General features: G+C 46.6%; 1 protein-coding gene across 1 annotated transcript; it reads right to left on the reverse strand.

Annotated features, from left to right (window-relative positions):
- Nucleotides 1-2,370: 2,370 nt before the first annotated feature.
- On the reverse strand, nt 2,371-27,869 carry hif1ab (hypoxia inducible factor 1 subunit alpha b). The gene is made up of 14 exons (XM_029730054.1): nt 27,512-27,869; nt 13,279-13,472; nt 12,813-12,964; nt 12,592-12,676; nt 11,972-12,287; nt 11,618-11,724; nt 11,298-11,445; nt 10,863-11,143; nt 10,537-10,724; nt 10,283-10,405; nt 4,068-4,333; nt 3,868-3,964; nt 3,626-3,731; nt 2,371-3,508 (listed from the first exon to the last, which is right to left on the reverse strand). Exons 1-14 carry the CDS (start codon nt 27,541-27,543, stop codon nt 3,345-3,347), a joined length of 2,259 nt encoding a protein of 752 aa, XP_029585914.1. The 5' UTR covers nt 27,544-27,869; the 3' UTR covers nt 2,371-3,344.
- Nucleotides 27,870-27,986: the final 117 nt, after the last annotated feature.

Genomic DNA, 27,986 nt, shown 5'->3' on the forward strand with positions numbered 1-27,986 from the left:
GTCCGTGCCACTGAAAACCATCCCCACAGCATGTTGCTGCCACCAACATGCTTCACCATAGGGATGGGGCCAGGTTTCCTCCAGACGTGACGCTTGGCATTCAGGCCAAAGACTTCAATCTTGGTTTCATCAGACCAGAGAATCTTGTTTCTCATGATCTGAGAGTCCTTTAGGTGCCTTTTGGCAAACTCCAAGTGGGCTGTCATGTGCTTTTTACTGAGGAGTGGTTTCCGTCTGGCCACTCTACCATAAAGTCCTAATTGGTGGAGTGCTGCAGAGATGGTTGTCCTTCTGGAAGTTTCTTCCATCTCCTCAGAGGAACTCTGGAGCTCTGTCAGAGTGACCATCGGGTTCTTGGTCACCTCCCTGACCAAGGCCCTTCTCCCACGATTGCTGTTTGGCCGGGCGGCCAGCTCTTGGAAGAGTCTTGGTGGTTCCAAACTTCTTCCATTTAAGAATGATGGAGGTCACTGTGTTCTTAGGGACCTTCAATGCTGCAGACATTTTTTGGTACCCTTCCTCAGATCTGTGCCTCGACAAAATTCTGTATCGAAGCTATACAGACAATTCTTGTTTTTTTCTCTGACTTGCTCTGTCAACTGTGGGACCTTACATAGACAGGTGTGTGCCTGTCCAATCTATTGAATTTACCAATGTAGAAACATCTCAAGGATGATCAATGGAAACAGGATGCACCTAAGCTCAATTTTGAGTCTCATAGCAAAGGGTCTGAAAACTTATGTAAATAAAATTCTAATAACCTGTTTTCGCTTTGTCATTATGGGGTATGGTATGTAGATTGATGAGGAAACTATTTTATTTGACGCATTTTAGAATAAGGCTGTAACTTAACAAAATGTGGAAAAAGAGAAGGGGTCTGAATACTTTCCAAATGCGCTGTATATTTATGTTAATTCAATTACATGTAAAAAAAAATGTCTGTCCCAATCAATTAAACGCAACTATAAACGCAACTAACAAAAATATAAACGCAACATGCAACAATTTAAAAGATTTTATTGAGTTACACTACATATAAGAAAATCAGTCAATTGAAACAAATTCATTAGGCCTTAATCTATGGATTTTACATGACTGGGAACACAGCTATTCATCTGTTGATCGCAGATACCTTTAAAAAAAATGTAGGCGTGTGAATCAGAAGACCAGTCAGTAGCTGGTGTGACCATTTGCCTCATGCAGCACGACATCTCCTTTGCATAGAGTAGATCAGGCTGTTGATTGTGGCCTGTGGAATGTTGTCCAACTCCTCTTCAATGGCTGTGCGAAGTTGCTGGATATTGGCAGGAACTGGAACACGCTGTTGTACACATCGATCCAGAGCATCTCAAACATACTCAATGGGTGACATGTCTGGTGAGTATGCAGGCCATGGAAGAACTGGGACATTTTCAGCTTCCAGGAAATGTGTACAAATCCTTGCAACATGGGGCCGTGCATTATCATGCTGAAACATGAGGTGATGGTGGTGCGAAGCTGGTCGTCATACTGCCAAATTCTCTAAAACAACGATGGAGGCGGCTTATGGTAGAAAAATGAATATTAAATTCTCTGGCAACAGCCCTGGTGGACATTTCTGCAGTCAGCATGCCAATTGCACACTCCCTCAAAACTTGAGACATCTGTGGCATTGTGTTAGGACAAAACTGCACATTTTACAGTGGCCCTTTGTCCACAGCACAAGGTTTTTAATCAGCTTCTTGATAAGCCACATCTGTCAGATCTGGGATCTTTTATTTCAGCTCATGAAACATGGCGCTAACACTTTACATGTTGCATTTTTTATTTAACTAGGCAAGTCAGTTTACCCAATTGGACTCCCAATCTAGTCCGGAGATGATACAGCCTTGAATCGAACTAGGGACTGTAGTGATGCCTCTTGCGCCGAGATGCAGTACCTTGGACTGCTGTGCCACTTGGTGCAGTTCAGTATATATTTCAAGCATTTATCACGGTGGCAGGTAGCCTAGCTGTTAGGAGTGTTGGGCCAGGAAGGTTGCCGGTTCAAATCCCTGAGCAGACCAAGTGAAAAATCTGTTGATGTGCCTTTGAGCAAGACACTTAACCATAATTGCTCCAGAGCTGCTGTCAATAATGGCTGATCCCTGGTTCTGACCCCTCTCTGAGGGTGTCTCAGGGAGAGTGGGATATGCAAAAAAAACTCATTTCCAATTCACACCTACATGTGTGAAATAGGACAAATGTAGGCACCTAATAAACTATTAAGAGTTTTGTTAGGCCCAGTATAATACTTTTCATTGCTTGTGTAATACAATAATGACATCACAATATTCCATGTTCACATTAAAGAGTTGAAATATTTAAAAAGAAAAACAACCAAGGCTATGGTAATTTTCTGGGAGTAATTTTATGTTAGACAGCAACAGGAAGCATGAAAGAAACCCAAAACTGCAGTATGTGGACCAATACCATAAAACAGAAAACAGAGAAAACAGGTATGCAAGAGTAACACTTGCTACTAATAAATGAGATAATTATACTGGTAAAATATGATCATATGATGGTGCTAAAGAAGTACATGTTACTTCAATCTAAATAAACCATTTGAGTCTGACAACTAAAAATGAATTGATTACATGATCAAACTGAGGGGCCAATCCTCCAATCTTAAAAACAAACGTTGGATTTATATCTAATTATACCGCTCACATGTATTCATTATTCATGACAAGACGTTAAAGCAATCTCTGAACGTTCCCCTGGTCTATGCACAGTAACAAACACACACTTACAGTAGTAAAGTAATAAAGTGACAAGTACTGAATGACTACACATTTAATGCATTTGCCTAAAATACTGGTAACCAGTAATGGGGATATAACATTCAAAAATACCTTCTGGACCAAATAGTATTGTTATATACGACATAAGAATGCAGAGGAAAAAGTCAAATAAAAATGGTTGAAATTCCATTAAAACTACTTTTTAAAAGGCTTAATATAGATTGCTGGTAATCTTTTTTCTTTTTAAGAAAATATAAATTGTGCGACTGAAGCTTACAATACACTGCTGGCAGTAGCACCGCCGGTTTCATGGAGACCTGATACAACAGAGCCATCCATGGAGGTGCCATACGTTTGCTGTCAGAGACTCCCGAGAAAGAAACAATTAGGTGCCTCTACCTGCAAACACTACAACATCCCCAACACCAACTCCAACGCTGCAGATATCACTCGGTGGATGCAGACAGCAGCCAAACTATAAGATCACTGATACAGAGAGAGACAAATAAAGGGGCAGAGTGAGTGAGGAGAAGTTGTAGTGTCTGGTCTGGTCCAGCAGGGGGCAGGCTAAGCGTTGACTCAGTTGACTTGGTCCAGGGCACTCAGCAGCTCCTCGCCCTGCAGCAGGAGCTGGCGACCCCCCACGGGGGCGTTGACCTCACAGTCATATCGGGTCAGCTGAGGAAGGGTGAAGGGTGAGCCGCTGCCCTCCGATGAGATGCCAAGCAGACGGCTTGCCAGGTCTAAGAGAAACAAGAGAATATATGGGTCATTAGTGTCATTGTTTCATGTAACGATGTGTAAAACATGCAGAGGCATAATACCAGGCCTTGGCTGTTTTGTGTTCCAGGACAAACTACCTGTAGGCAGGAGCAGTATGGTCCTGTTGGAGGGAGCATCAGCATGGCCCAGCTCAGACACTTTGAGCTTTTTACCTGGACCAGGACGGTCCTGGAGCAATCCCCCCTGGGAAAAACAGATTCAAATTAGCACTCAATATGAGCCAAAATGTTTTTGAACACAATATCCCAACTAAAATGAAAAACATTTTACACATAATGAATTGATAAGAACTTTTAAAACTTTGATCCTACACACTTACTATTCCGACAGCCTGAGACAGAGACATCTTCCTCTTGCGCTGTGCATTCTGGGAGGCCAGTGACCTAAGGGAGATCTCCCCGTCCATCTGAGGCACCCTGGAGCACAAAAAGTCAGTCACAAACCATGTCAGCACAGTGTTTTGTTTTAAGAGGCTGTTTGAGGGAGTGTGTCTGTTTGTGTGTGTGCGGGGGGGCTTACGTCTTGGTGAGTAAGGAAGCAGGGCAAGGGCCATCTGCTGGCTCCGGGGCTGGGGAAGCTGCCAGGCTGCCTGGGGCGTTGAAGGGGGAGCCAGGGTAGCTGTGGACATCCTGGGTAAGGTGCACAGAAGAGCACAGAGAAGAGCTCTCTAGGGGTTGGGCTGGGCCACAAGACAGAGGCTCCTCTGGGGACAGGGTGCGCAGCTGGAAGTCATCATCCATGGGGATGTATGGAGCCAACATCTCCAGGTCCAGGTCCTCCATGGCCTACAGGTGGAAACAAGCACATATCAGATAAGCTCTTCCCTGAATCAAGTTATATATCTATATCTAGCTCTATATCTATCTCTTCCTCATACCAGCTGATTTACATTGACATTTTAGTCATTTAGCAGATGCTCTTCTCAAGAGCGACTTACAGTTAGTGCATTCATCTTAAGATAACTAGGTGTGACCACATATCAGTCATAATAAGTAAGATGTTCCTCAATCAGCTATCAGCAAAGTCAGCACTAGTGGGGGGGAGGCCCAAGAGACCAGAGGTGGCAGAACAGAGTGCTAGAATCCCAAACAGATACACAACTTGACTAAAACATTAGCATTTCAATACATTTGTATAGGATCATGTGTCTCTATTATGCGTGGGAATACTTAGGAACAGATTCCCAAAATGAAAAATCAATTGGAGCTGATTTCCAGGTGTTTTTAAAATATTTCATGTCCAACACTGAAAATGTGAAAAAAATTACATGTATTTTTGCTCAGAAAACTTCGGTCCACGGGCTGCCAGTCGGGGAACCCTGGTGTAGGGTTTCAGCATAGCCTGAAGGTATGGAGAGACAGTTCCTCTTGCTGCTCCGTAGGCAAGTACCATGATCTTGTAGTGGATGCGAGCTTCGACTGGAGGAGCATGGGAGAAGCTGGGAAGGTTAGGTACCAGCCGGGCTGCAGCCTTCTGGATAAGTTGCAGGGGTTTGACGGCACAAGCGGGGAGCCCAGCCAACAGCAAGATGCAGTGGTCCAGACTGGAGATGACAAGTAGCTGGATTTGGACATGCGCCGCTTCCTGTGAGAGGTAGGGTCATACTCCACGGATGTTATAGAGCATGAACCTGCAGGAGGGAGTCACTGCTTTGATGTTTGCTGAAAACGACAGGGTGTTGTCCAGAGTCACACCAACGTTCTTGCACTCTCAAAGGGGGACACCGTGGAGTTTTCAAACGCGATGGCGAGGTCTTGGCCTCGCCATCAAGCAGCTCCGTCTTGTCGAGGTTGAGCTTGAGGTGGTAGGACCACATCCAAGCAGAGATATCTGCCAGACATGCAGAGATGTGTGTCGCCACCTGAGTGTCAGAAGGGGGGGAAAGGAGAGACTGACACAGAAGAACAGTCTTGGTTAGGGTCAAGAAGATTTTTCTGAGAGAGATAGCAAGAGAGTTGGTCAGAGACACCATGCTCTAGTATTATGGAAATAAAAGAAAGGGACACCAGTCCGTAGTCTTTGTCATCAGAAGGGTTTAGTGTTGGTTTCTTGAGGAGGGAAGTGACTCTGGCCATTTTGAAGTCAGAGGGGACACAGCCAGTGGTCAGGGATGAGTTGATGAGTGAAGTGAGAAGTTCCCAGAGATGCTCTGGGGAAGGCAGGAGGGGCTGGGTCGAGCGGGCAGGTTGTTGGGCGGCTGGACCTCATTAGTCACACGACTTCATCATAGAGAGAGGGGAGAAAGGGGTCAAGGCATAGGGTAGTTCTGAGTGGGACCAGTGGACTCAATAGGCTGAGTGAGTGAGGAGCGGATGTTGTCAACATTCTTTTCAAAGTGGTTGACAAAGTCGTCTGCAGAGAAGGAGGGGGGGGAGGATTAAGGAGGGAGGAGAAGGGTTAGAGGCAGAAGCTTGAAATTTACAGACATAGAAAGTGGCTTTAGCAGCAGATACAGAGCAAGAGCAGGTAGAGAGTGACAGGATGATAGGTTCTCCGGAAGTTTCGTTTTCCTGCCCGCAGCCCTGTTCTGTAAGCTCGCAAAGAGTCACTCAGCCAGAGAGCAGGAGGGGAGGGCCGAGACGGACGGGAGGAAATGAGACTACGGAAAGAGAGAAGAGTAGGGTAGAAGAGGCAGAATCAGGAGGGAGAATTATTTAGCAGAAGGGAAATGATAGGATAGAAGAGGAGAGAGTAGTGGGAAAGAGAGCGAAGATTTCGGCTGCGCATGAGTGGGTAGGGTTGGAGGAGAGGGAGACCATCTGGGTAGAGGCTGAGTGGGTAGGGTTGGAGGAGAGGGAGACCATCTGGGTAGAGGCTGAGTGGGTAGGGTTGGAGGAGAGGGAGACCATCTGGGTAGAGGCTGAGTGGGTAGGGTTGGAGGAGAGGGAAACCATCTGGGTAGGGGCTGAGTGGGTAGGGTTGGAGGAGAGGGAGACCATCTGGGTAGAGGCTGAGTGGGTAGGGTTGGAGGAGAGGGAGACCATCTGGGTAGGGGCTGAGTGGGTAGGGTTGGAGGAGAGGGAGTACCATCTGGGTAGAGGCTGAGTGGGTAGGGTTGGAGGAGAGGGAGACCATCTGGGTAGGGGCTGAGTGGGTAGGGTTGGAGGAGAGGGAGACCATCTGGGTAGAGGCTGAGTGGGTAGGGTTGGAGGAGAGGGAGACCATCTGGGTAGAGGCTGAGTGGGTAGGGTTGGAGGAGAGGGAGACCATCTGGGTAGAGGCTGAGTGGGTAGGGTTGGAGGAGAGGGAGACCATCTGGGTAGAGGCTGAGTGGGTAGGGTTGGAGGAGAGGGAGACCATCTGGGTAGGGGCTGAGTGGGTAGGGTTGGAGGAGAGGGAGACCATCTGGGTAGGGGCTGAGTGGGTAGGGTTGGAGGAGAGGGAGACCCTCTGGGTAGGGGCTGAGTGACTAGGGTTGGAGGAGAGGGAGACCATCTGGGTAGGGGCTGAGTGACTAGGGTTGGAGGAGAGGGAGACCATCTGGGTAGAGGCTGAGTGGGTAGGGTTGGAGGAGAGGGAGACCATCTGGGTAGAGGCTGAGTGGGTAGGGTTGGAGGAGAGGGAGACCATCTTGGTAGAGGCTGAGTGGGTAGGGTTGGAGGAGAGGGAAACCATCTGGGTAGGGGCTGAGTGGGTAGGGTTGGAGGAGAGGGAGACCATCTGGGTAGAGGCTGAGTGGGTAGGGTTGGAGGAGAGGGAGACCATCTGGGTAGGGGCTGAGTGGGTAGGGTTGGAGGAGAGGGAGTACCATCTGGGTAGAGGCTGAGTGGGTAGGGTTGGAGGAGAGGGAGACCATCTGGGTAGGGGCTGAGTGGGTAGGGTTGGAGGAGAGGGAGACCATCTGGGTAGAGGCTGAGTGGGTAGGGTTGGAGGAGAGGGAGACCATCTGGGTAGAGGCTGAGTGGGTAGGGTTGGAGGAGAGGGAGACCATCTGGGTAGAGGCTGAGTGGGTAGGGTTGGAGGAGAGGGAGACCATCTGGGTAGAGGCTGAGTGGGTAGGGTTGGAGGAGAGGGAGACCATCTGGGTAGGGGCTGAGTGGGTAGGGTTGGAGGAGAGGGAGACCATCTGGGTAGGGGCTGAGTGGGTAGGGTTGGAGGAGAGGGAGACCATCTGGGTAGGGGCTGAGTGACTAGGGTTGGAGGAGAGGGAGACCATCTGGGTAGGGGCTGAGTGACTAGGGTTGGAGGAGAGGGAGACCATCTGGGTAGGGGCTGAGTGACTAGGGTTGGAGGAGAGGGAGACCATCTGGGTAGGGGCTGAGTGGGTAGGGTTGGAGGAGAGGGAGACCATCTGGGTAGGGGCTGAGTGACTAGGGTTGGAGGAGAGGGAGACCATCTGGGTAGGGGCTGAGTGGGTAGGGTTGGAGGAGAGGGAGACCATCTGGGTAGGGGCTGAGTGGGTAGGGTTGGAGGAGAGGGAGACCATCTGGGTAGGGTTGGAGGAGAGGGAAACCATCTGGGTAGGGGCTGAGTGACTAGGGTTGGAGGAGAGGGAGACCATCTGGGTAGGGGCTGAGTGGGTAGGGTTGGAGGAGAGGGAGACCATCTGGGTAGAGGCTGAGTGGTTAGGGTTGGAGGAGAGGGAGACCATCTGGGTAGAGGCTGAGTGGGTAGGGTTGGAGGAGAGGGAGACCATCTGGGTAGGGGCTGAGTGGGTAGGGTTGGAGGAGAGGGAGACCATCTGGGTAGGGGCTGAGTGGGTAGGGTTGGAGGAGAGGGAGACCATCTGGGTAGGGGCTGAGTGGGTAGGGTTGGAGGAGAGGGAAACCATCTGGGTAGGGGCTGAGTGGGTAGGGTTGGAGGAGAGGGAGACTATCTGGGTAGAGGCTGAGTGGGTAGGGTTGGAGGAGAGGGAGACCATCTGGGTAGGGGCTGAGTGGGTAGGGTTGGAGGAGAGGGAGACCATCTGGGTAGAGGCTGAGTGGGTAGGGTTGGAGGAGAGGGAGACCATCTGGGTAGAGGCTGAGTGGGTAGGGTTGGAGGAGAGGGAGACCATCTGGGTAGAGGCTGAGTGACTAGGGTTGGAGGAGAGGGAGACCATCTGGGTAGGGGCTGAGTGGCTAGGGTTGGAGGAGAGGGAGACCATCTGGGTAGGGGCTGAGTGGTTAGGGTTGGAGGAGAGGGAGACCATCTGGGTAGGGGCTGAGTGGGTAGGGTTGGAGGAGAGGGAGACCATCTGGGTAGAGACTGAGTGGGTAGGGTTGGAGGAGAGGGAGACCATCTGGGTAGAGGCTGAGTGGGTAGGGTTGGAGGAGAGGGAGACCATCTGGGTAGAGGCTGAGTGGTTAGGGTTGGAGGAGAGGGAGACCATCTGGGTAGAGGCTGAGTGGGTAGGGTTGGAGGAGAGGGAGACCATCTGGGTAGGGTTGGAGGAGAGGGAGACCATCTGGGTAGAGGCTGAGTGGGTAGGGTTGGAGGAGAGGGAGACCATCTGGGTAGAGGCTGAGTGGTTAGGGTTGGAGGAGAGGGAGACAGAAAATGAAACAAAGTAGTGATCAGAGACCTGGAGGGGGGTTGCAGTGTAATTAGTAGGTGAACAGCCTCTAGTTAAGATGAGGTCAAGCGTATTACCTTCCTTGTGAGTGGGAGGGGACTGGGAAAGGGTGAGGTCAAAAGAAGCAAGGTGGGGTGAGTTGGAAATAAATTAAGGCAGACGTCGAGAGGTTGAAGTCGGTAAGTACAAAGAGCGGTGAGCCATTGTCAGAAAATGTATTTATTAAGGTGTCGAGCTCATTGAGGAACTCTAAGAGCACCTGGTGGGCAATAGATGACAATGTTAAGCTTGAGTGGACAAGTGAGTGACAATATGGAATTGAAATGAGGAGATGGAAAAGGTGAGTAGAGAAATTTTGAAAATCTCCACTTTAGGAGAAATGAGTAGCCCTGTGCCACCACCGCAACGACCAGATGCTCTCGGACTGGGAGAGAAAACGTAGTCAGATGTAGAGCAGCTGGAGTAGCAGTGTTCTTAGGGGTGATCCATGGCTGTCAGGGCCAAAAAGTCAATGGACTGAAGGGCAGCATAAGCACTCAGCGTTCTTGACCGCAGATCAGCAGTTCCAAACGCTGCCAGAGACCAGGAATTCCACATGGGTTGTGCCCACAGAGACCAGGAATTCCACATGGGTTGTGCCCACAGAGACCAGGAATTCCACATGGGTTGTGCCCACAGAGTAAACTAAATTAAAAGAGTTGTAGCCAAGGGGTGGGGAGTGTCTGTAAAGCATACAGGGAGTGGAGAGAACTGGTATAGAAAACACACACACAGTTGACAAAGCTACAAAAGAGCAAAATTAGATCTGAAAATAACAAGGTAAGATACTCAAGTGAGTGGTGTGATTCTTCATTCGGGTCTACCATTGTACTGAGATGGTGGAGTCCATTATGGTCCGTAAGTGACCATATGCATACGATTGACCAAAGAATTCAAACTCACATTCAAGTCCTACACTGAGTGAACAAGACATTAGGAACACCTTCCTAATACTGAGTTGAACCCCCCCTCCCCTTTACAAGCTCAATTCATCAGGGCATGGACTCCACAAGGTGTCGAAAGCGTTCCACAGGGATGCTGGCCCATATTGACTCCAATGCTGAGTGTGTAACCCAAACTTGTGAAATGTTTCTGATCATCACACATGGATATTGCAGCAAACTTACAAATAGTGAGGATTTTTTTTTATATCAATACAGCTAGTCTACCCACAATGTCTCACTATAGATAGGTACCATACCTGTAAGGTGAAAGGAGTCTTTGGCTCTGTGTCGATGGCAAACAGTCTTTCCACCATGTCCAGTTTAAACTCAGCACTGATGTCAGACTCCATTGGGAAACAGAAGTCCAATTTGCTGTCAGGCTGCAGAGGACATTACATTGGTTAAAGACTAGTATTTGAGAACAGAAGTATTTTTCACATATAAACTTTCCATTGATTTCCTGATAGGCAGTTTTAAAAGGTGTCTGTCTGGACGTGATATTCCTGCTCACCTCAGTGAAGCTGTGGCTGCCTGGGGTGCTGGAGGAGTCTGGACCAGCCTTGGTGTCCACTGAGGTGCTGGGGACCAGGTGCTGATCACTGGGGGGCATCAGAGAGAGTGGCAGGGCCAGCTTGTCACTGGTGGAGGGCAGCATCACATCCTTGTAGAGAGGCACCTCCTTCTGCAGGATGTCAGAGTCTGCAGGGACAGGAAAGAGGGGGTCAGAGAGTCTGTGTTGGGACCAGTAAAGTGAGAGTCCTATCACTAATTATCCTGTTCATTTTTCCATTCAAAAGTAACCATCACACAGAGCTTCAGGCAGGGCATGGTACTGACCGGGGCTGCTGAAGTCCAGGGAGATGATGGTGTCTCCAGCGGCCGGGGCCAGAAGGGCGAGGGCCTGTGGTTCCTCCTTCAGTCTGTCATACAGGCTGGACAGGGGCTGAGCCTCCACTGCCCGGGTGAACAGCTTGATCACATCCAGCTCTGTGCTCTTCTCCTCCTTCAGGAGCACAGGGGACACCTCTGCCTCAGAGCTCTCCTCCAGCTCCTTCTTCACAGGCCTCATATCCTCCGTCTGCTCCAGAGACAGCATCATCTTCCCCTCCTCAATCTCACTGTAGCAGGAGGGAGCCAAAAGCAGTTACATATCAATGCATTACTCCACCTTACAAAGTGAAAATCTGATTGGTTGAGTCAAAACCTAGTGGAGTCAGTCCCCCAGACAGTTTAAAACCCCCATCAAACACACTGTGGGGTCCATAACTATACCTGAGCACATAGTTGACACACACAACACACTGGGGCTGGGAGTTCTTGTTGTTGTAGATAACAGTGGCCTGAGTCTCCACCCACACAAAGCCTCCTCTCTTAGCCAGCATGCGGTACTGGCCTGTGCTCACCTGGCCCTTCGCAAACACTGGAGAGACGAAGAAAGAAGAGGGTGAGAAAAAAACTACGAGAAAAGAGACAGCAAGTAGCTTGAACACTGTATTATGTACTGAAGCCTATTGCCAACATTGGACATTTCCAGCCTGTCTGCTTTCCGGGGGGAATATCTTGCATGGTCATGTTTTGGTAGGGATGCTTACAGTTGTGATGGGTCTTCATGAGGTGGTCTGAGTCCATGGCGTAGTAGTACTCATACACAGAGCGATTTAGCAGGTCCTCTGGATCATAGCCCATCAGCTCAGTGATCCTTGACAACACAGAGATAGGGGACAGGTTAATCCTACTGTTTATTGGACACCAGGTGGCTCTACATTCAGGAGCTACCTATTCTTTTCCTCACATATTTGTGTGCGAATACAAGTCATCTTACTTTTCAGGGAAAACATTTTTATGCAACATATATTATTACTGCAATAGCCCTGATATGAAATAAAGATTTGTCTACTACATTATGCTGGTGCTGCAGTCAGTGTAGGGGTAGGTCTCAGTCTCACCTCTCGTCACAATAGGTGAACTTCATGTCCAGTGTGTGGCGGCTGAGGAAAGTCTTGGTGTCCAGCGGTGCCTCGATGTTGGACGGGTGGGGGATGGGGTCACAGACCAGCACCAGGTAGGGGACGGACGGCTCCTTGTGCCCACCGGGGCTCTGCTCAGCTGGGGCTTCATGGACCCGCACATGGCCTGAGCAGTGGAGAACCTTCCAGGTGGCTGATTTGACATTGACAGTGCGCCCACTGTTGGTCAGGGTACATTTCATCCTCAAGAAGAAGCTGCGTTCTGTGCTTGGTTCCTTGGACTTTTTAGAGGTCCCTGAAGAGACAGAGGAGAGAGAGAAGGTGAGACCGAGGTTAAGAAATAAAAAATTACATTTAGTGTTGGTGTGATGTGCAAAAAGGAATGTAGCAGTTTACCAGTGAAGCAGAGTGAATGCCATGGGAAGACTGACCTCAGGGATGGTGGGGGAAATGATAACCGGTTCGGACTTGGTTTTGCTCTGAGCTGCTAAACGTCAGCGCTGCACTATTTGTTACTCTGATATCCCAGAGTGCTGTGTTTAACCCAGTTGTTTCAGTAGAAACCTTAGTGTGCGTGTTTTCATAGGGGCGTGTCTCACCTGTTCTGTGTACCAGCATCTCCCTCAGCTCCTCATGGTCACAGGGGTGTGTGTACTCAAACACACTAAGTCCTGTCAGGTCAATCTGCACATGGACAGAGAGGAAGGACATTTAGAAACATACAACATATTCAAGCCAAGGGAAGAATAGCAAAAAGATCTGCATTCTTTATCGGTGTGTCCTAGTCAGTTGTCTCTGACTAATGGAGCAGAAAACCTACCTGTGCCAGACCCAAGCACTTGTTGACATTCTCAGAGAGATAGATCATGTCTCCATCCTCAGACAGCACCATGAGGAAGCCCTCTAGAGCCTTCAGATAAGAGCCATTCAGCTGGGAGTCCAGCTCACTCTCCTCCTGCTCCTCCTCATCGTCTAGAGAGAAAGAATAAGGAGGAGGTAGCAGAAGGGACCGCGTGGCGACCGGGACATGAAAAAAAAAGCAGGATATATGATTACTAGCCAACGCACATGCTTGTGGGGCAGGGCACTACGACATACACAGAAAGAGTGCACAGAGGAAGGAGGACAAAATGATCTATACCCTCCTGTCTGCAAGTTCATAGATCTCCCAGAGCTGCTCACCTCTTCACCACCTGTCTCTTTCTTACACCCACCCCTTACCCTCCAAGGTACTTTGGACACTACAAACCTATATATCCTCCCCCTCCTTCCCCCAGGGTACTGACCTGTGCTCAGCAGATTCCTCATATGCAAGTAACTGATGGCCAGTCTCATGATGGAGGCCTTGTCCAGGTTGGAGGTGACACTGTGGGGCAGGGGCAGCTCCTGGGCCAGCTCGTAGAACACCTCCGACTCCTTCCCCCTCCGGCATCGCGCCGCATCCCGGGACTTCTCCTTCCTCCGGTCCGAGCTCACCCTGCTGTTGGAGACAGGACAATCAGGGTAAGTCAGAGTCTGGGTCCAGACCAAACACGCACACCACCAGGGCTTGCATTGTTGTTGTGTCTGCCTGCTCTGTGAGCTGCTCACTCAGCCACTGGCCAGACACAGTGGAGAAGGATGCAGGGTCAGCAACAAGCTCTCAGTCCAGCCATTTCACCATAGCAGGCTCATTTACATACGCTGGCTCAGTCTGACGCCTTATTGGCTGTGAACAAAAGGAAGCGCAGCGGTCACCCATGGAGTGATTGGCTAGGAGATGGGGCTTGGTTGTGTGTGATGTGCAGTACTCCCTCCACTCTGCCTGCTTGGTGCACCGCCTATCATCCTAACATTTTCTGCCAACACTCCCATCTTCCACTACTGAGACAGCAAGGAGGGACAGACAGGGCTCTTTTGGGACACATACACTTAGAGCAAACTGGTGGGAGGAGCTATGGGAGGACAGGCTCATTGTAAGGGCTGGAATGGACTCAATGGAACTGTAACAAACACATGAAAACAAAAAAGTGTTTGACTCCATTCCATTAATACCATTACAATGAGCCCTACTCCTATAGCGCCTTTCACCAGTCTACTTTGATTTTTTTTTTAAATTAAAAAACAGACTACTGGGCAGATTGCCTCCTAAAAGATGACACTGCATGCAACAACGACCATTGCAGGAACAAAGGAGCCTCTTCTGAAGCATGAAAAACCTAAGAATTCAGGCTAGGCCTCGGATTCTCTAAGATCGGTCCCTCAGAGGTCCGAATACAAAGATCAATTCTCTACAAAAATTGGCCAGTGTGATTCTCCATTAAAGGAGAGAATGTTAGAACAGTTAGGCTAGTGTAATAGAGCTCAATTACAAGGCTAAATAAATATCCCCTGGAGACAGGCTTCATACAGTGCATTCAAAAATATTCACACCCCTTACACATTTTATTACATTAGTCTTATTCTAAAATTAATTACAAATATTGAAAAAAAAACAATCTACACACAATACCCCATAATGGAACGGTAACTGCACTGCCCACAACCGCAGGGCTCGCCAGAGGGTGGTGAGGTCTGCACAAAGCATCACCGGGGGCAAACTACCTGCCCTCCAGGACACCTACACCACCCGATGTCACAGGAAGGCCAAAAAGATCATCAAGGACAACAACCTCCCGAGCCACTGCCTGTTCACCCCGCTATCATCCAGAAGGCGAGGTCAGTACAGGTGTATCAAAGCTGGGACCAAGAGAGAGAAGCTGTTTTTCAATCTCAAGGCCATCAGACTGTTAAACAGCCACCACTAGCACATACAAGCTGCTGCCTACATAGACTTAAAATCATTGGCCACTTTAATAAATGGAACACTAGTCACTTTAATAACGCCACTAATAATGTTTACATGTTGCATTACTCAACTCATGTATATACTGTATTATACACTGTTCAAAAAAATAAAGGGAACACTTAAACAACACAATGTAACTCCAAGTCAATCACACTTCTGTGAAATCAAACTGTCCACTTAGGAAGCAACACTGATTGACAATAAATTTCACATGCTGTTGTGCAAATGGAATAGACAACAGGTGGAAATTATAGGCAATTAGCAAGACACCCCCAATAAACGAGTGGTTCTGCAGGTGGTGACCACAGACCACTTCTCAGTTCCTATGCTTCCTGGCTGATGTTTTGGTCACTTTTGAATGCTGGCGGTGCTTTCACTGTAGTGGTAGCATGAGACGGAGTCTACAACCCACACAAGTGGCTCAGGTAGTGCAGCTCATCCAGGATGGCACATCGATGCGAGCTGTGGCAAGAAGGTTTGCTGTGTCTGTCAGCGTAGTGTCCAGAGCATGGAGGCGCTACCAGGAGACAGGCCAGTACATCAGGAGACGTGGAGGAGGCCGTAGGAGGGCAACAACCCAGCAGCAGGACCGCTACCTCCGCCTTTGTGCAAGGAGGAGCAGGAGGAGCACTGCCAGAGCCCTGCAAAATGACCTCCAGCAGGCCACAAATGTGCATGCGTCTGCTCAAACGGTCAGAAACAGACTCCATGAGGGTGGTGAGGGCCCGACGTCCACAGGTGGGGGTTGTGCTTACAGCCCAACACCGTGCAGGACGTTTAGCATTTGCCAGAGAACACCAAGATTGGCAAATTCGCCACTGGCGCCCTGTGCTCTTCACAGATGAAGCAGGTTCACACTGAGCACATGTGACAGACGTGACAGAGTCTGGAGACGCCGTGGAGAACGTTCTGCTGCCTGCAACATCCTCCAGCATGACCGGTTTGGCGGTGGGTCAGTCATGGTGTGGGGTGGCATTTCTTTGGGGGGCCGCACAGCCCTCCATGTGCTCGCCAGAGGTAGCCTGACTGCCATTAGGTACCGAGATGAGATCCTCAGACCCCTTGTGAGACCATATGCTGGTGCGGTTGGCCCTGAGTTCCTCCTAATGCAAGACAATGCTAGACCTCATGTGGCTGGAGTGTGTCAGCAGTTCCTGCAAGAGGAAGGCATTGATGCTATGGACTGGCCCGCCCGTTCCCCAGACCTGAATCCAATTGAGCACATCTGGGACTGTCCAGGAGTTCCACCTCATCAGGAGCATGCCCATGCGTTGTAGGGAGGTCATACAGGCACGTGGAGGCCACACACACTACTGAGCCTCATTTTGACTTGTTTTAAGGACATTACATCAAAGTTGGATCAGCCTGTAGTGTGGTTTTCCACTTTAATTTTGAGTGTGACTCCAAATCCAGACCTCCATGGGTTGATAAATTGGATTTCCATTGATTATTTGTGTGTGATTTTGTTGTCAGCACATTCAACTATGTAAAGAAAAAAGTATTTAATAAGATTATTTCTTTCATTCAGATCTAGGATGTGTTGTTTAAGTGTTCCCTTTATTTTTTTGAGCAGTGTATATTATTGCATCTTAGCCTATGCCGCTCTGACATTGCTCATCCATATATTTGTCTATATTCTTATTCCATTCCTTACTAAGACGTGTGTATTAGGTATTTGTTGTGGAATTGTTAGATATTACTGCACTGTCGTAACTAGAAGCACAAGCAGATACACTCACAATAACATCTGCTAACCATGTGTATGTGACCAATAAAATGTGAATGACAAAGCAAAAACAGGTTAGGAAATTTTAGCAAATGTATTAAAAACAGAAATACTTTCACAGAAGTATTCAGACCTTTTGATATGAGGCTCGAAATTGAGCTCAACTGCAGCATGTTTCCATTGATCATCCTTGAGATGTTTCTACAACTTGGAGTCCACCTGTGGTAAATTCAATTGATTGGACATCATTTGTAAAAAAGCCCACGCCCATCTATATAAAGGTTCCACAGTTGACAGTGTATGTCAGAGCAAAATCCAAGCCATGACGTCGAAGGAATTGTCCGTAGAACTCCCGAGACAGGATTGTGTTGAGGCAGAGATATGGGAAAGGGTATCAAAAAATGTCTGCAACATTGAAGGTCCCCAAGAACACAGTAGCCTCCATCATTCTTAAATGGAAATAGTTTGGAAATACAAAGACTCTTTCTAAAGCTGGCTGCCCGGGCCAAACTGAGAAATCTGGGGAGTAGGGCCATAGTCAGGGAGGTGACCAAGAACCTGATGGTTACTCTGGAGCTCTGTCAGAGTTCCTCTGTGGAGGTGGAAGAATCTTCCAGAAGGACAACCATCTCTGCAGCACTCCACCAATCAGGCAGTAATGGTAGAGTGGCCAGACTGAAGCCACCTCTCAGTAAAAGGAATGACAGCCCGCTTGGTGTGTGCCAAAAGGCACTTAAAGGACTCTGACCATGATAAACAAGATTCTCTTGTCTGATGAAGCCAAGATTGAACTCTTGGCCAGAAAGCCAAGCGTCCCATCTGGAGGAAACCTGGCACCATCCCTACAGTGAAGCGTGGTGGAGGCAGCATCATGCTGTGGGGGTGTTTTTCAGCGGCAGGGACTGGGAGAATAGACAGGATCGCGGGAGAGATGAACAGATCCTTGATGAAAACCTGCTCCAGAACGCTTGGAGAAACCTGAAAATAGCTGTGCAGTGACACTCCCCATCCAACTTGACATCTGCAGAGACGAATGGGAGAAAGTCCCCAAATACAGGTGTGCCAAAGGTGCTTCAACTGAGTAAAGGGTCTGAATAGATATGTAAATGTGAGTTATTTAATACATTTGCAAAAAAAGTATAAAAACCTGCCTTTGCTTTGTCATTATGGGGTAGTGTGTGTAGAGGGATGAGGGGGAAAAACTATTTAATTTTAGAATAAGGCTGTAACGTAACAAAATGTGGAAAAAGTCAAGGGTCTGAATACTTTCTGAACGCACTGTACTTTAGAAAAACAACACCAAGGGAATTGAAAGGAGGCTTTATTGATGTTGAAAAAAGTCCTGCTGAAAACAAAGACAATAAAACACCTTTCAATCCCCTTCAGAGTTTACATTTTTATCTCACAAATGTGATCACGTGCTTTGCTTATCGTCTGTGTTGTCCGAATGTATAGAGGCATGTAGAGATTGTAGACACCAATGCATACCAGAGGATGCTGCTGAGTTGTAGTCTTAACTCTACATTAAGAAGCGTAAATCAAACAAAGTGTGCAGCATTCCCCACAAAAATAAAGACATCAATATAAAAGCCCTCCGAAACATGAAACGTAATTGATCTGTTACGGAGTTACAGTAACATAATTATGTTTTGAGGCTGTCTGTAAATCAAGAAAATGCTTCAGGTAATTGAACTGACATTCTTTTTATATAAAAATGCACTACTAGCCTGCACATTTCCCAACATTTAAAAGTACAGAAACACATCCCTACTAAACAGTTAAATGACAGAAGCTGATCCACCCGTGTGTAGGACTACACGGTGTCCACACTAATGAGTAGCCTAGATGATCTGCTTTGGGACCAAAATATTTGGGATTCTTCAGGGGTCTATGCTGACCTTTTGTACAAGGAGCATGAGTTCAACCTAAGTTGAAAAATGTAGGCGAAAACAAAGAAATGTAGGAGCAATGAAAAAATGTCAGCTATTAAAGCTAGAACCTTAAATTAAAAGTCTAGGTCACACAGCAAAATAGTTTGGCGCATACGCGAATATAATGGTTGCACTGTAGAGCCCTGTGCTCAGTGAACATGTCTACAGGTTTTTCATAATGTGCATGATGAGACAAAGGACATATGACCAGCAGCATTTTAACAGACATATGAAAAATTTACCGGACCCGTAAACTGATTAGGGAGTCCGCCCACAGTGCTCAGAACGACAGAAATCCCATTTAGATGATGCTAATTCATACAAAACAGAACATGCAAGTTGAGGATGCAACGATGTGCTGTGCTTCTTAAATAATTCTGATGCGCAATTTCAAGACGTTAGAAATAAACTGTCCACATTTACTTTTCAAGAAGAGTAACGAACGGCAAAATCACTAGCCTATGTCAATCTACTATCCCGCATAGTAGAAAGGTTTACCTATTCTATTGGTCAGTTTTCCTAGGCTACATAAAAATACAAAAAAAGTAAAAAAAATGTATGAGTGATGCCACAGAACAATGTTTTGCTTAAAATGTTGCTAAACTATGATGTATTCACATAAGCGCAGAAAAGCGCACAGGGCAGTAGGCTACACGTGAATGTTCTATAATGCAATTTGTCAAAAGAGCACTGCACATGCGAGCAGTTTCACAGGGCAGATGAAAATATCTGTTCGAAATGTAGAAATAAGGGAGATCTAATATGCAACAACTAGCATGGGTTACTAATATGACTACGATTGTGCCATTTGCCTACTTACTGGAAAATGAAAGTTAGTTGATAAAATAATTGCCTCCATGGATATGGTCCGATTTTGGCTAGGCTACTTTGAAGCAAGGTAAGATATGCCTCATAATATGTAACAAAACATTCAGGTTTCAATCAATTAAGTATGCCTTCAGCACATTGCAAAGTGGTGTGACGTGCTGACGAAGCATGCCTTCCATTTCCTATGCATGGGCTGTTGAGATGCTATTGAAGCAGCTCTCCCACTCCCTGACGGAGTTTCCACTCAAAGGCTCTGTGTCGTTATGTTGCACGATGTGATAAGATACAAAGAATATACTGTATACACGAACCAATTTAATTCCACTAAGTTACGCAAATTAATCAATAGGCCGATAAGCATGACCAGTCAAATGTATTTCCCCCAAGACTGATATTTCCATCAATGAATAGGCTAAAGAGCACTATTTCACAATGCCATTTTTTCCTTCTCCCGGACAATTGGCAGGCGCCAATTTAATATAAATAAATAAAATAAAATAAATAGGACAAAAGCTGGCTATTACTGGCTAAAGGAAACCCTGGATGAGACTAACCCATGCATTCCCTCAGCCTGAAGTCAAACAGACTGACTGACTGACTGCCAGCCTGTGCCTCAAGCTGACTGTGCAGGTCAGGAGCTCAGTCAGTGGGGGCCAAATATTTATTCCAGGGATAAAATCAACTACATTCAGCCGCTGGCCGATTTTTTTGTTGAGCGGATGGCCGGGGGGCTGGAACAGAATTACAAATAATTAGTGGACTGCACATTGACCACAAGATGCTCAAACAGTTATGTTTGACTAAAACAATTTCAAACCTTGCCTACATTTGTATACGATCAAGTGTCCCTCTTGTGTAAGAATACTTGGGAACATATTTCTTAAATTAAAATGATTTGGTGCTGATTTCCTGGTGTTTTTACATTTCCAACAATACAAATGTATATATTATTTTTTATCTCATAAAGCTTAGGGGGACAAATAAAACCACCCACGGGCCAAATTCGTCTCGCAGTCCGCCAGTTGGGGAACCCGGATTTACACTATCCTACGTCAGCTCTACCAGACTACATCAGGACCTGACTGTCTGCCTCTCTGGGGTCTGAGTTTGAAAGCTGATCCTCTGTGTTACGCAACCAGTTCTGCATAGCATAAACACACTTCTCACCCTCCAGGCCCCTGTTAAAGAGTCCTGGCCACAGCCCAGAGCAATATCTTCCAACTAACCAACCACTGCTGCTAAGAGGCAGATCAAAATAAAAAACATCTGAGTATCTAAATCTTCACCTGTGGAAATCAGCCACATGAAAATCTAACCTAGCATTTAGAAAAATATATCTCTGTGCTTAGTATTTGTAAGGATTCTATTCAGATTTGACTGACAACTATGGCTTATGCAGAGAGACAGGAATTCTCTGGACTACTATTTGAATAGGGGCTGGTTTAGGTTGGAGGTCAAATTCTACAAAGTGAACTCTGTGCAGTACAAAGGCAAGTACAGCATACAGGAATCTCCTGCTGCAGTTTTAATTGTGCATTGCCCCATCCACAGTACAGATGGGAGGCTGTTTTTCCTTTCTCTAAAAGCAGGGAAAGCAGAAAGCACTGCATTGATCCTCATCCTTCATCAGAATCACAAGTATGGGGTGAAAACAAAGGCTAAGAGAGGCCACCATTACAAAACATCTCTACGCACATGCATGCCTAACAGTGTCCTGCATGCAATTTTGGCTCGCAGATACAGCATAGGCCTAACCAGCACATCTGTTTTATAATAATAACAAATATATTATGTAAGACATGAGGATAAAGCTCAGTCATGCAAACAGGTGGACATGGGTCAAAAGACAAGTCTCACATTCAGTGCTGTACAAAGGCATTATCAATTTTATTGTAACCCAATTCTGACTGAATTAATAAAATGGACTGACCTGCTTTTACTTGGAACTGTTTGGGGTGATCTGTCACTAGTGTCCAGTGTGAAGGAAAACATAGCCTCGTCTGTTGTGTTACGTAACCTCTTTCAGGCTGTAAAGTGCCCCAGTGGACAGTAGAGCACTGTGCAAAACAAACGGTTTAAAAGCTGTTCTAACCTCTTTTCAACTGACCAGTGATAAATCACTCATTTCTGATTTCTCCAAATTGTATTACAGCCTGCATGCATCTCACAAAACCAAATTGCTCAATCTCAGACACAATCGCTCCAGGCTATGGGTTGATGCTCTTGTATAAAATGAAGCTCATGATAGGTCCATCCAGTAGCTACAGGTTTAGTACAGAACAGGAAGTAGGCTAGCCCTAAGAGAAATATATTTAAGACCACAGATCATGAAATACCCATAGGCCTACTTGCATGCATGCATGTATGTATATATAAATAAATAAATTAAATAGACGGTTTGTTCAGCTTAATGGCCTTTCCCTTCATTTGGCCATTGTACACAGCAAGTGCCAATTAAATTCACCCAGTGAATTGTCACACACACTTCGTGCCAGGAACTCCCATTGACGTCAGGCTCTCAATGATTAAGAAATGAGATGGAAATAAGATCACAACAACTTGTGTAGACTGCCACACACAAAATCAGTGTACTATAACATTAAAATACCCTTGCTACTTTTTGCAATGGTTTTGCTTTCTGTTTATATAAAACCTGTGGGAAAAGCAGTGTTGTGAAAGTAGAGCGCAAAATAGGATGTTCCTGAATTCATTTTAGCAGTTCTAAGTAAAATAACTAAATGGTAAATAAAAAGATACGTTTAGCCCCCTGTACGAGTCAAACCTCACAACATACATTCCCTACATGTCGAAATTCTGCCCACCTACACCCAGAGAATGTTATACTCAACACTAATAAAACCATTTTCCAGCCTACCTCAGTTCACTCTAAGTTGACCAATGGCAACTAACCCACTGAAATTGTAGATGGGCCAAAGAAAAGCTTTGAATTTGGAATATTTTAAAGAAAAATCACTAAACAGCAGTATCTTCCAATACATTAACCTCTTTACAATGACAAATTGTTCATATTATTTCAAAACAAGATAAGAGTTGACATATCAAATGTTATTAGTCACATGCTTACTTACGAGCCCCTAACCAACAATGCAGTTAAAAAAAAAATATGAGTAAGATTAAGAAATAAAAGTCACAAGTAATTAAATGGGCAGCAGTAAAATAACAATAGCGAGACTATACATGGGGGGGGGGGGGTACCGGTACAGAGTCAATGTGCGGGGCACCGGTTAGTTGAGGTAATATGTACATGTAGATAGAGTAGCAGCAGGGTAAAAGAGGGGCAATGCAAATAGTCTGGGTAGCCATTTGATTGGATGTTCAGGAGTCTTATGGCTTGGGGGTAGAAGCTGTTTAGAAGACTCTTGGACCTAGAGACTTGGCGCTCTGGTACTGCATACCATGCAGTAGCAGAGAGAACAGTCTATGACTAGGGTGGCAGGAGTCTGACAATGTTTAGGGTTTTCCTCCGACACCGCCTGGTATAGAGGTCCTGGATGGCAGGAAGCTTGGCCCCAGTGATGTACTGGTCCGTTCACACTACCCTTTGTAGTTCCTTGCGGTCGGAGGCCAAGCAGTTACCATACCAGGTAGTGATGCAACCAGTCAGAATGCTCTCGCTGGTGCAGCTGTAGAACCTTTTGAGGATCTGAGGACACATGACAAATCTTTTCAGTCTCCTGAGGGGGAAAAAGTTTTGTTGTGCCCTCTTCACGACTGTCTTGGTGTGCTTGGACCACGTTAGTTTGTTGGTGAATTGGACACAAGCTCTCAACATCCTCCACTACAGCCCCGTCCATGAGAATGGGGGCGTGCTCCATCCTCCTTTTCCTGTAGTCCACAATCATCTCCTTGGTCTTGATCATGTTGAGGGAGAGGTTGATGTCCTTGCACCACATGGTCAGGTCTCTGACCTCCTCCCTATAGGCTGTCTCGTCGTTGATCAGGCCTACCACTGTTGTGTCATCGGCAAATTTAATGATGGTGTTGGAGTCATGCCTGGCCGTGCAGTCATGAGTGAACAGGGATTACAGGAGAGGACTGAGCACGCACCCAAGTGGCCCACGTGTTGAGGATCAGCGTGGCAGATGTGTTGTTACCTACCCTTACCACCTGGGGGCAGCCCATCAGGAAGTCTAGGATCCAGTTGCAGAGGGAGCTGTTTAGTTCCAGGGTCCTTAGCTTAGTGATGAGCTTTGAGGGCACTATGGTGTTGAACGCTGAGCTGTAGTCAATGAATAGCATTCTCACGTAGGTGATCCTTTTGTCCAGGTGGGAAAGGGCAGTGTGGAGTGCAATAGAGATTGCATCATCTGTGGATCTGTTGGGGCAGTATGCAAATTGGAGTGGGTCTAGGGTTTCTGGGATGATGGTGTTGATGTGAGCCATGACCAGCCTTTCAAAGCACTTCATGGCTACAGACGTGAGCGCTACGGGTCGGTAGTCATTTAGGCAGGTTACCTTAGTGCCTTTGCCCAAGAACACTATGTTGGTATTACAGACTCAGACAGGGAGAGGTTGAAAATGTCAGTGAAGACACTATCCAGTTAGTCAGCGCATGCTCGCAGTACACATCCTGGTAATGTGTCTGGCCCACCTTGTGAATGTTGACCTGTTTAAAAATCTTACATTGGCTGCAGAGAGCGTGATCACAGTCTTCCGGAACAGCTGGTGCCCTTATGCATGTTTCAGTGTTATTTGCCTCAAGCGAGCATAAAAGTTATTTAGCTCGTCTGGTAGGCTCGTGTCACTGGGCAGCTCTCGGCTGTGCTTCCCTTTGTAGTCTGTAATGGTTTGCAAGCCCTGCCACATCCGACGAGCGTCAGAGCTGGTGTAGTACGATTCGATATTAGTCCTGTATTGACGGTTCGTTGGAGGGCATAGCGGGATTTCTTATAAGCTTCCGGGTTAGAGTCCCGCTCCTTGACAGCAGCAGCTCTACCCTTTAGCTCAGTGCAGATGCTGCCTGTAATCCATGGCTTCTGGTATGTACGTACAGTCACTGTGGGGACGACGTCCTCGATGCACTTATTGATAAAGTCAGTGACTGATGTGGTGTACTCCTCAATGCCATTGGAGGAATCACGGAACATATTCCAGTCTGTGCTAGCAAAACAGTCCTGTAGCTCACTTAGCATGCGCTTCATCTGACCACTTTTTTATTGATCGAGTCACTTGTGCTTCCTGCTTTCATTTTTGATTGTTTGCCGGAATCAGGAGGATAGAATTATGGTCAGATTTGCCAAATGGAGGGCGAGCTTTGTATGCGTCTCTGTGTGTGGAGTATAGGTGGTCCAGAGTTATTTTTCCTTTGGTTGCACATTTAACGGGCTGAGAGAAATTTGGTAAAACTAATTTAAGTTTCCCTGCATTAAAGTCCCCGGCTACTAGGAGCTCCGATTCTGGCTGAGCATTTTGTTGTTTGCTTATGGCGCAATACAGCTCATTCAATGCTGTCTTAGTGCCAGCCTCTGACTGTGGTGGTATGTTAACAGCTACGAAGAATACAGATGAAAACTTTCTCGGTAGGTAGTGTGGTCTACAGCTTATCATGAGATACTCTACCTCAGGCGAGCAATAGCTCGAGACTTCCTTAGATATCGTGCACCAGCTGTTATTTACAAAAATATATAGTCCGCCGCCCCATGTCTTACCAGACGCCGCTGTTCGATCCTGCCGGTATATCGCATAACCAGCCAGCTGTATGTTGATCTTGCTGTCGTTCAGCCATGACTCCGTGAAGCATAAGATGTTACAGTTTTTAATAACCCGTTGGTAGTTTAATCTTCCACGTAACTTGTAGATTTTATTCTCCAAGGATTGCACGTTTGCTAGCAGAATGGAGGGAAGTGGGTGTTTATTAGATCGCCTACTAATTCTCAGAAGACAGCCCGCCCTCTGGCCCCTTGCTCTGCCTTCTCTTCACGCAAATGACAGGGATCTGAGCCTGTTCCCGGGAGAGCAGTATACGATTCACGTCGGGCTCGTCAGACTTGTTAAAGGAAAAAAAAGATTCTGACAGTCCGTGGTGAGTAATAGCAGTTCTGATGCCCAGAAGATATTTTCAGTCATAAGAGATGGTAGCAGCAACACTATGTACAAAATAAGCAAAAAAAAAAACAACAGTTAAACACAAAGAAACGAAAAAAAAAACAATTGGTTAGGAATACGTAAACGTCGGCCTTGTTCTCCGGCGCCATCTTGTCATTGTAGGACTTCTCAAAACTAAATGTAGGACTACACCAAATTACACTGAACAAAAATAAACGCAACGTGTAATGCATTGGTCCCATGTTTCATGAGCTGAAATAAACCCCAGAAATGTTCCATACTCACAAAAAGCTTACTCCTCTCAACTGTTGTGCACAAATTTGTTTACATCCCTATTGGTGAGCGTTCCTCCTTTGCAAATATAATTCATCCACCTGACAGGAGTGGCATATCAACATTCCTGTGTATACCTTGGTCGAACATGTCACATTTGTCTTTTCAGGACCAAGAAGGTCAAGGTAGCCAACAGGGTAAGGGCTCGATTCAATCCGTATCGCTGAAGTTCAGCACTATAGTGTGACAGAAATTTAAAGGCAATGTTCCCGCGTTCAGAGACTGCATTCACTGTAAACGCTGCATACACTACATGGCCAAAAGTACTCACATCCCATTCCAAAATCATGGAGTTGGTCCCTCCCTTTGCTGCTACAACAGCCTCCACTTTTCTCGGAAGGCTTTACACTAGATGTTGTTACATTGCTGCAGGGACTTGCTTCCATTCAGCCACAAGAGCATTAGTGAGGTCGGGCACTGATGTTGGACGATAAGGCCTGGCTCGCAGTCTGCGTTCCAATTCATCCCAAACGTGTTCGATGGCGTTGAGGTCAGGGCTCTGTGCAGGCCAGTCTAGTTCTTCCACACCGATCTCGACAAAACATTTTTGTATGGACCTCGCTTTGTGCATGTGGGCATTGTCATGCTGAAACAGGAAAGGGCCTTCCCTAAACTGTTGCCACGAAGTTGGAAGCACAGAATCGTCTAGAATGTTATTGTATGCTGTAGCGTTACGTTTTCCCTTCACTGGAACTAAGGGGCCTAGCCCGAATCACAACAGCCCCAGACCATTGTTCCTCCATCAAATTTTACAGTTGGCACTAAGCATTGTGGCAGGTAGCATTCTCCTGGCATCCGCCAAACCCAGATTGGTCCGTCGGACTGCCAGATGGCGAAGCGTGATTCATCACTCCATAGAACGCGTTTCCACAACTCCAGAGTACACCACTCCAGCAGACGCTTAGCATTGTGAATGGTGATCTTAGGCTTGTGTGCGGCTGCTCGGCCATGGAAACCCATTTCATGAAGCTCCCGACAAACCGTTATTGTGCTGACATTGCCTCCGGAGGCAGTTTGGAACTCGGTAGTGAGTGTTGCAACCGAGGACAGACAATTTTTATGCACTCCCATTTTGTGAGCTTGTGTAGCCTACGACCTTGCAGCTGAGCCGTTGTTGCTCCTAGACGTTTCCACTTCACAATAAAAGCACTTACTCTTTAACAGGGCAGCTCTAGCAGGGCAGAAATTTGATGAACTGACTTGTGAAAAGGTGGATTACTATGATAGTATGCCACGTTGAAAGACTTCTGTATGGGCCATACTACTGACAGTGTGTCTATGGAGATTGCATGGCGGTGTGCTCGATTTTATACACCTTTCAGCAATGGTTGTGCCTGAAATAGCCTAATCTATTAATTTGAAGGAGTGTCCACATATACTACATGGACAAAAATAAATCAGCTCAAACAAAAATGGCCTTGGTGTTTTAATCGCGCCATAACGCTGAACTTCAGCGATACAGATTGAATCACATACCCATATCTGCGGCTATACACGTTCGCTTATTAAAACGTCATGAAGCTTAGTTAGCTATCAGACAGCTAACAAGCTAGCTGGTATTTACTAGCTAACCAACGTTAAGTGTGTATACACACACACACACACACTTAAAAAAATATATATAGTTGTCTCTATCTAGCTAGTTGGCTAGCTTTAGCTTATTATCTATATAGTTAGCTACTGTAGTAACGTTAGCTACGCAAACGCATCAAAATCTAACGTTAAAAAAAATCTAAACAGAAGCTAGCTATCTATTTATTTAGGTAAAAAAAAACATTGGCTAGCTAGTAAACTAGACGTTAACGTACCTTTTCTTTTCGGGGACAACTCCTGTGTCCATTTCAGGACGAGGACAACTGACTTTCTGAGCACAAACTCGAACAATCAGTAGCTACTGTACTGTGACGTTAGCTATCAAACTGTTTTGTCGGGCCCGTACGGAAATGAGCGAAAAAAATCCACGTAGCTATTAAAACAATTCAATCCGTAAATTGTGTTTTCCTTAAGTGTTGTTGATCAATGCAGTTCGGAGAGGTCAAGCCTCCATCGCGGAAAGTCAAAACATGAGTGCAGAAGAATGTGTTTTAATTCCTTCGAAATGGCATGAGGTGCCACGCTGGAGAGGTTGCTTGGAACAATGTTGTAGCTAGTTAGCGTAGCAGCTAGCTGATCAGCTGCTTATCCCCTCCCACTTCTTCGTTGCCTTTTCGGGAGCGCGCGCTATCGCCACCTGCCCCTGCTATCCGGGATCCTTGGGAGGTCCCGATCAAATTGAAGTTGACA

Source organism: Salmo trutta, chromosome 33 (genome assembly GCF_901001165.1).
Source record: "Salmo trutta chromosome 33, fSalTru1.1, whole genome shotgun sequence".
Classification (NCBI taxonomy): domain Eukaryota; kingdom Metazoa; phylum Chordata; class Actinopteri; order Salmoniformes; family Salmonidae; genus Salmo; species Salmo trutta.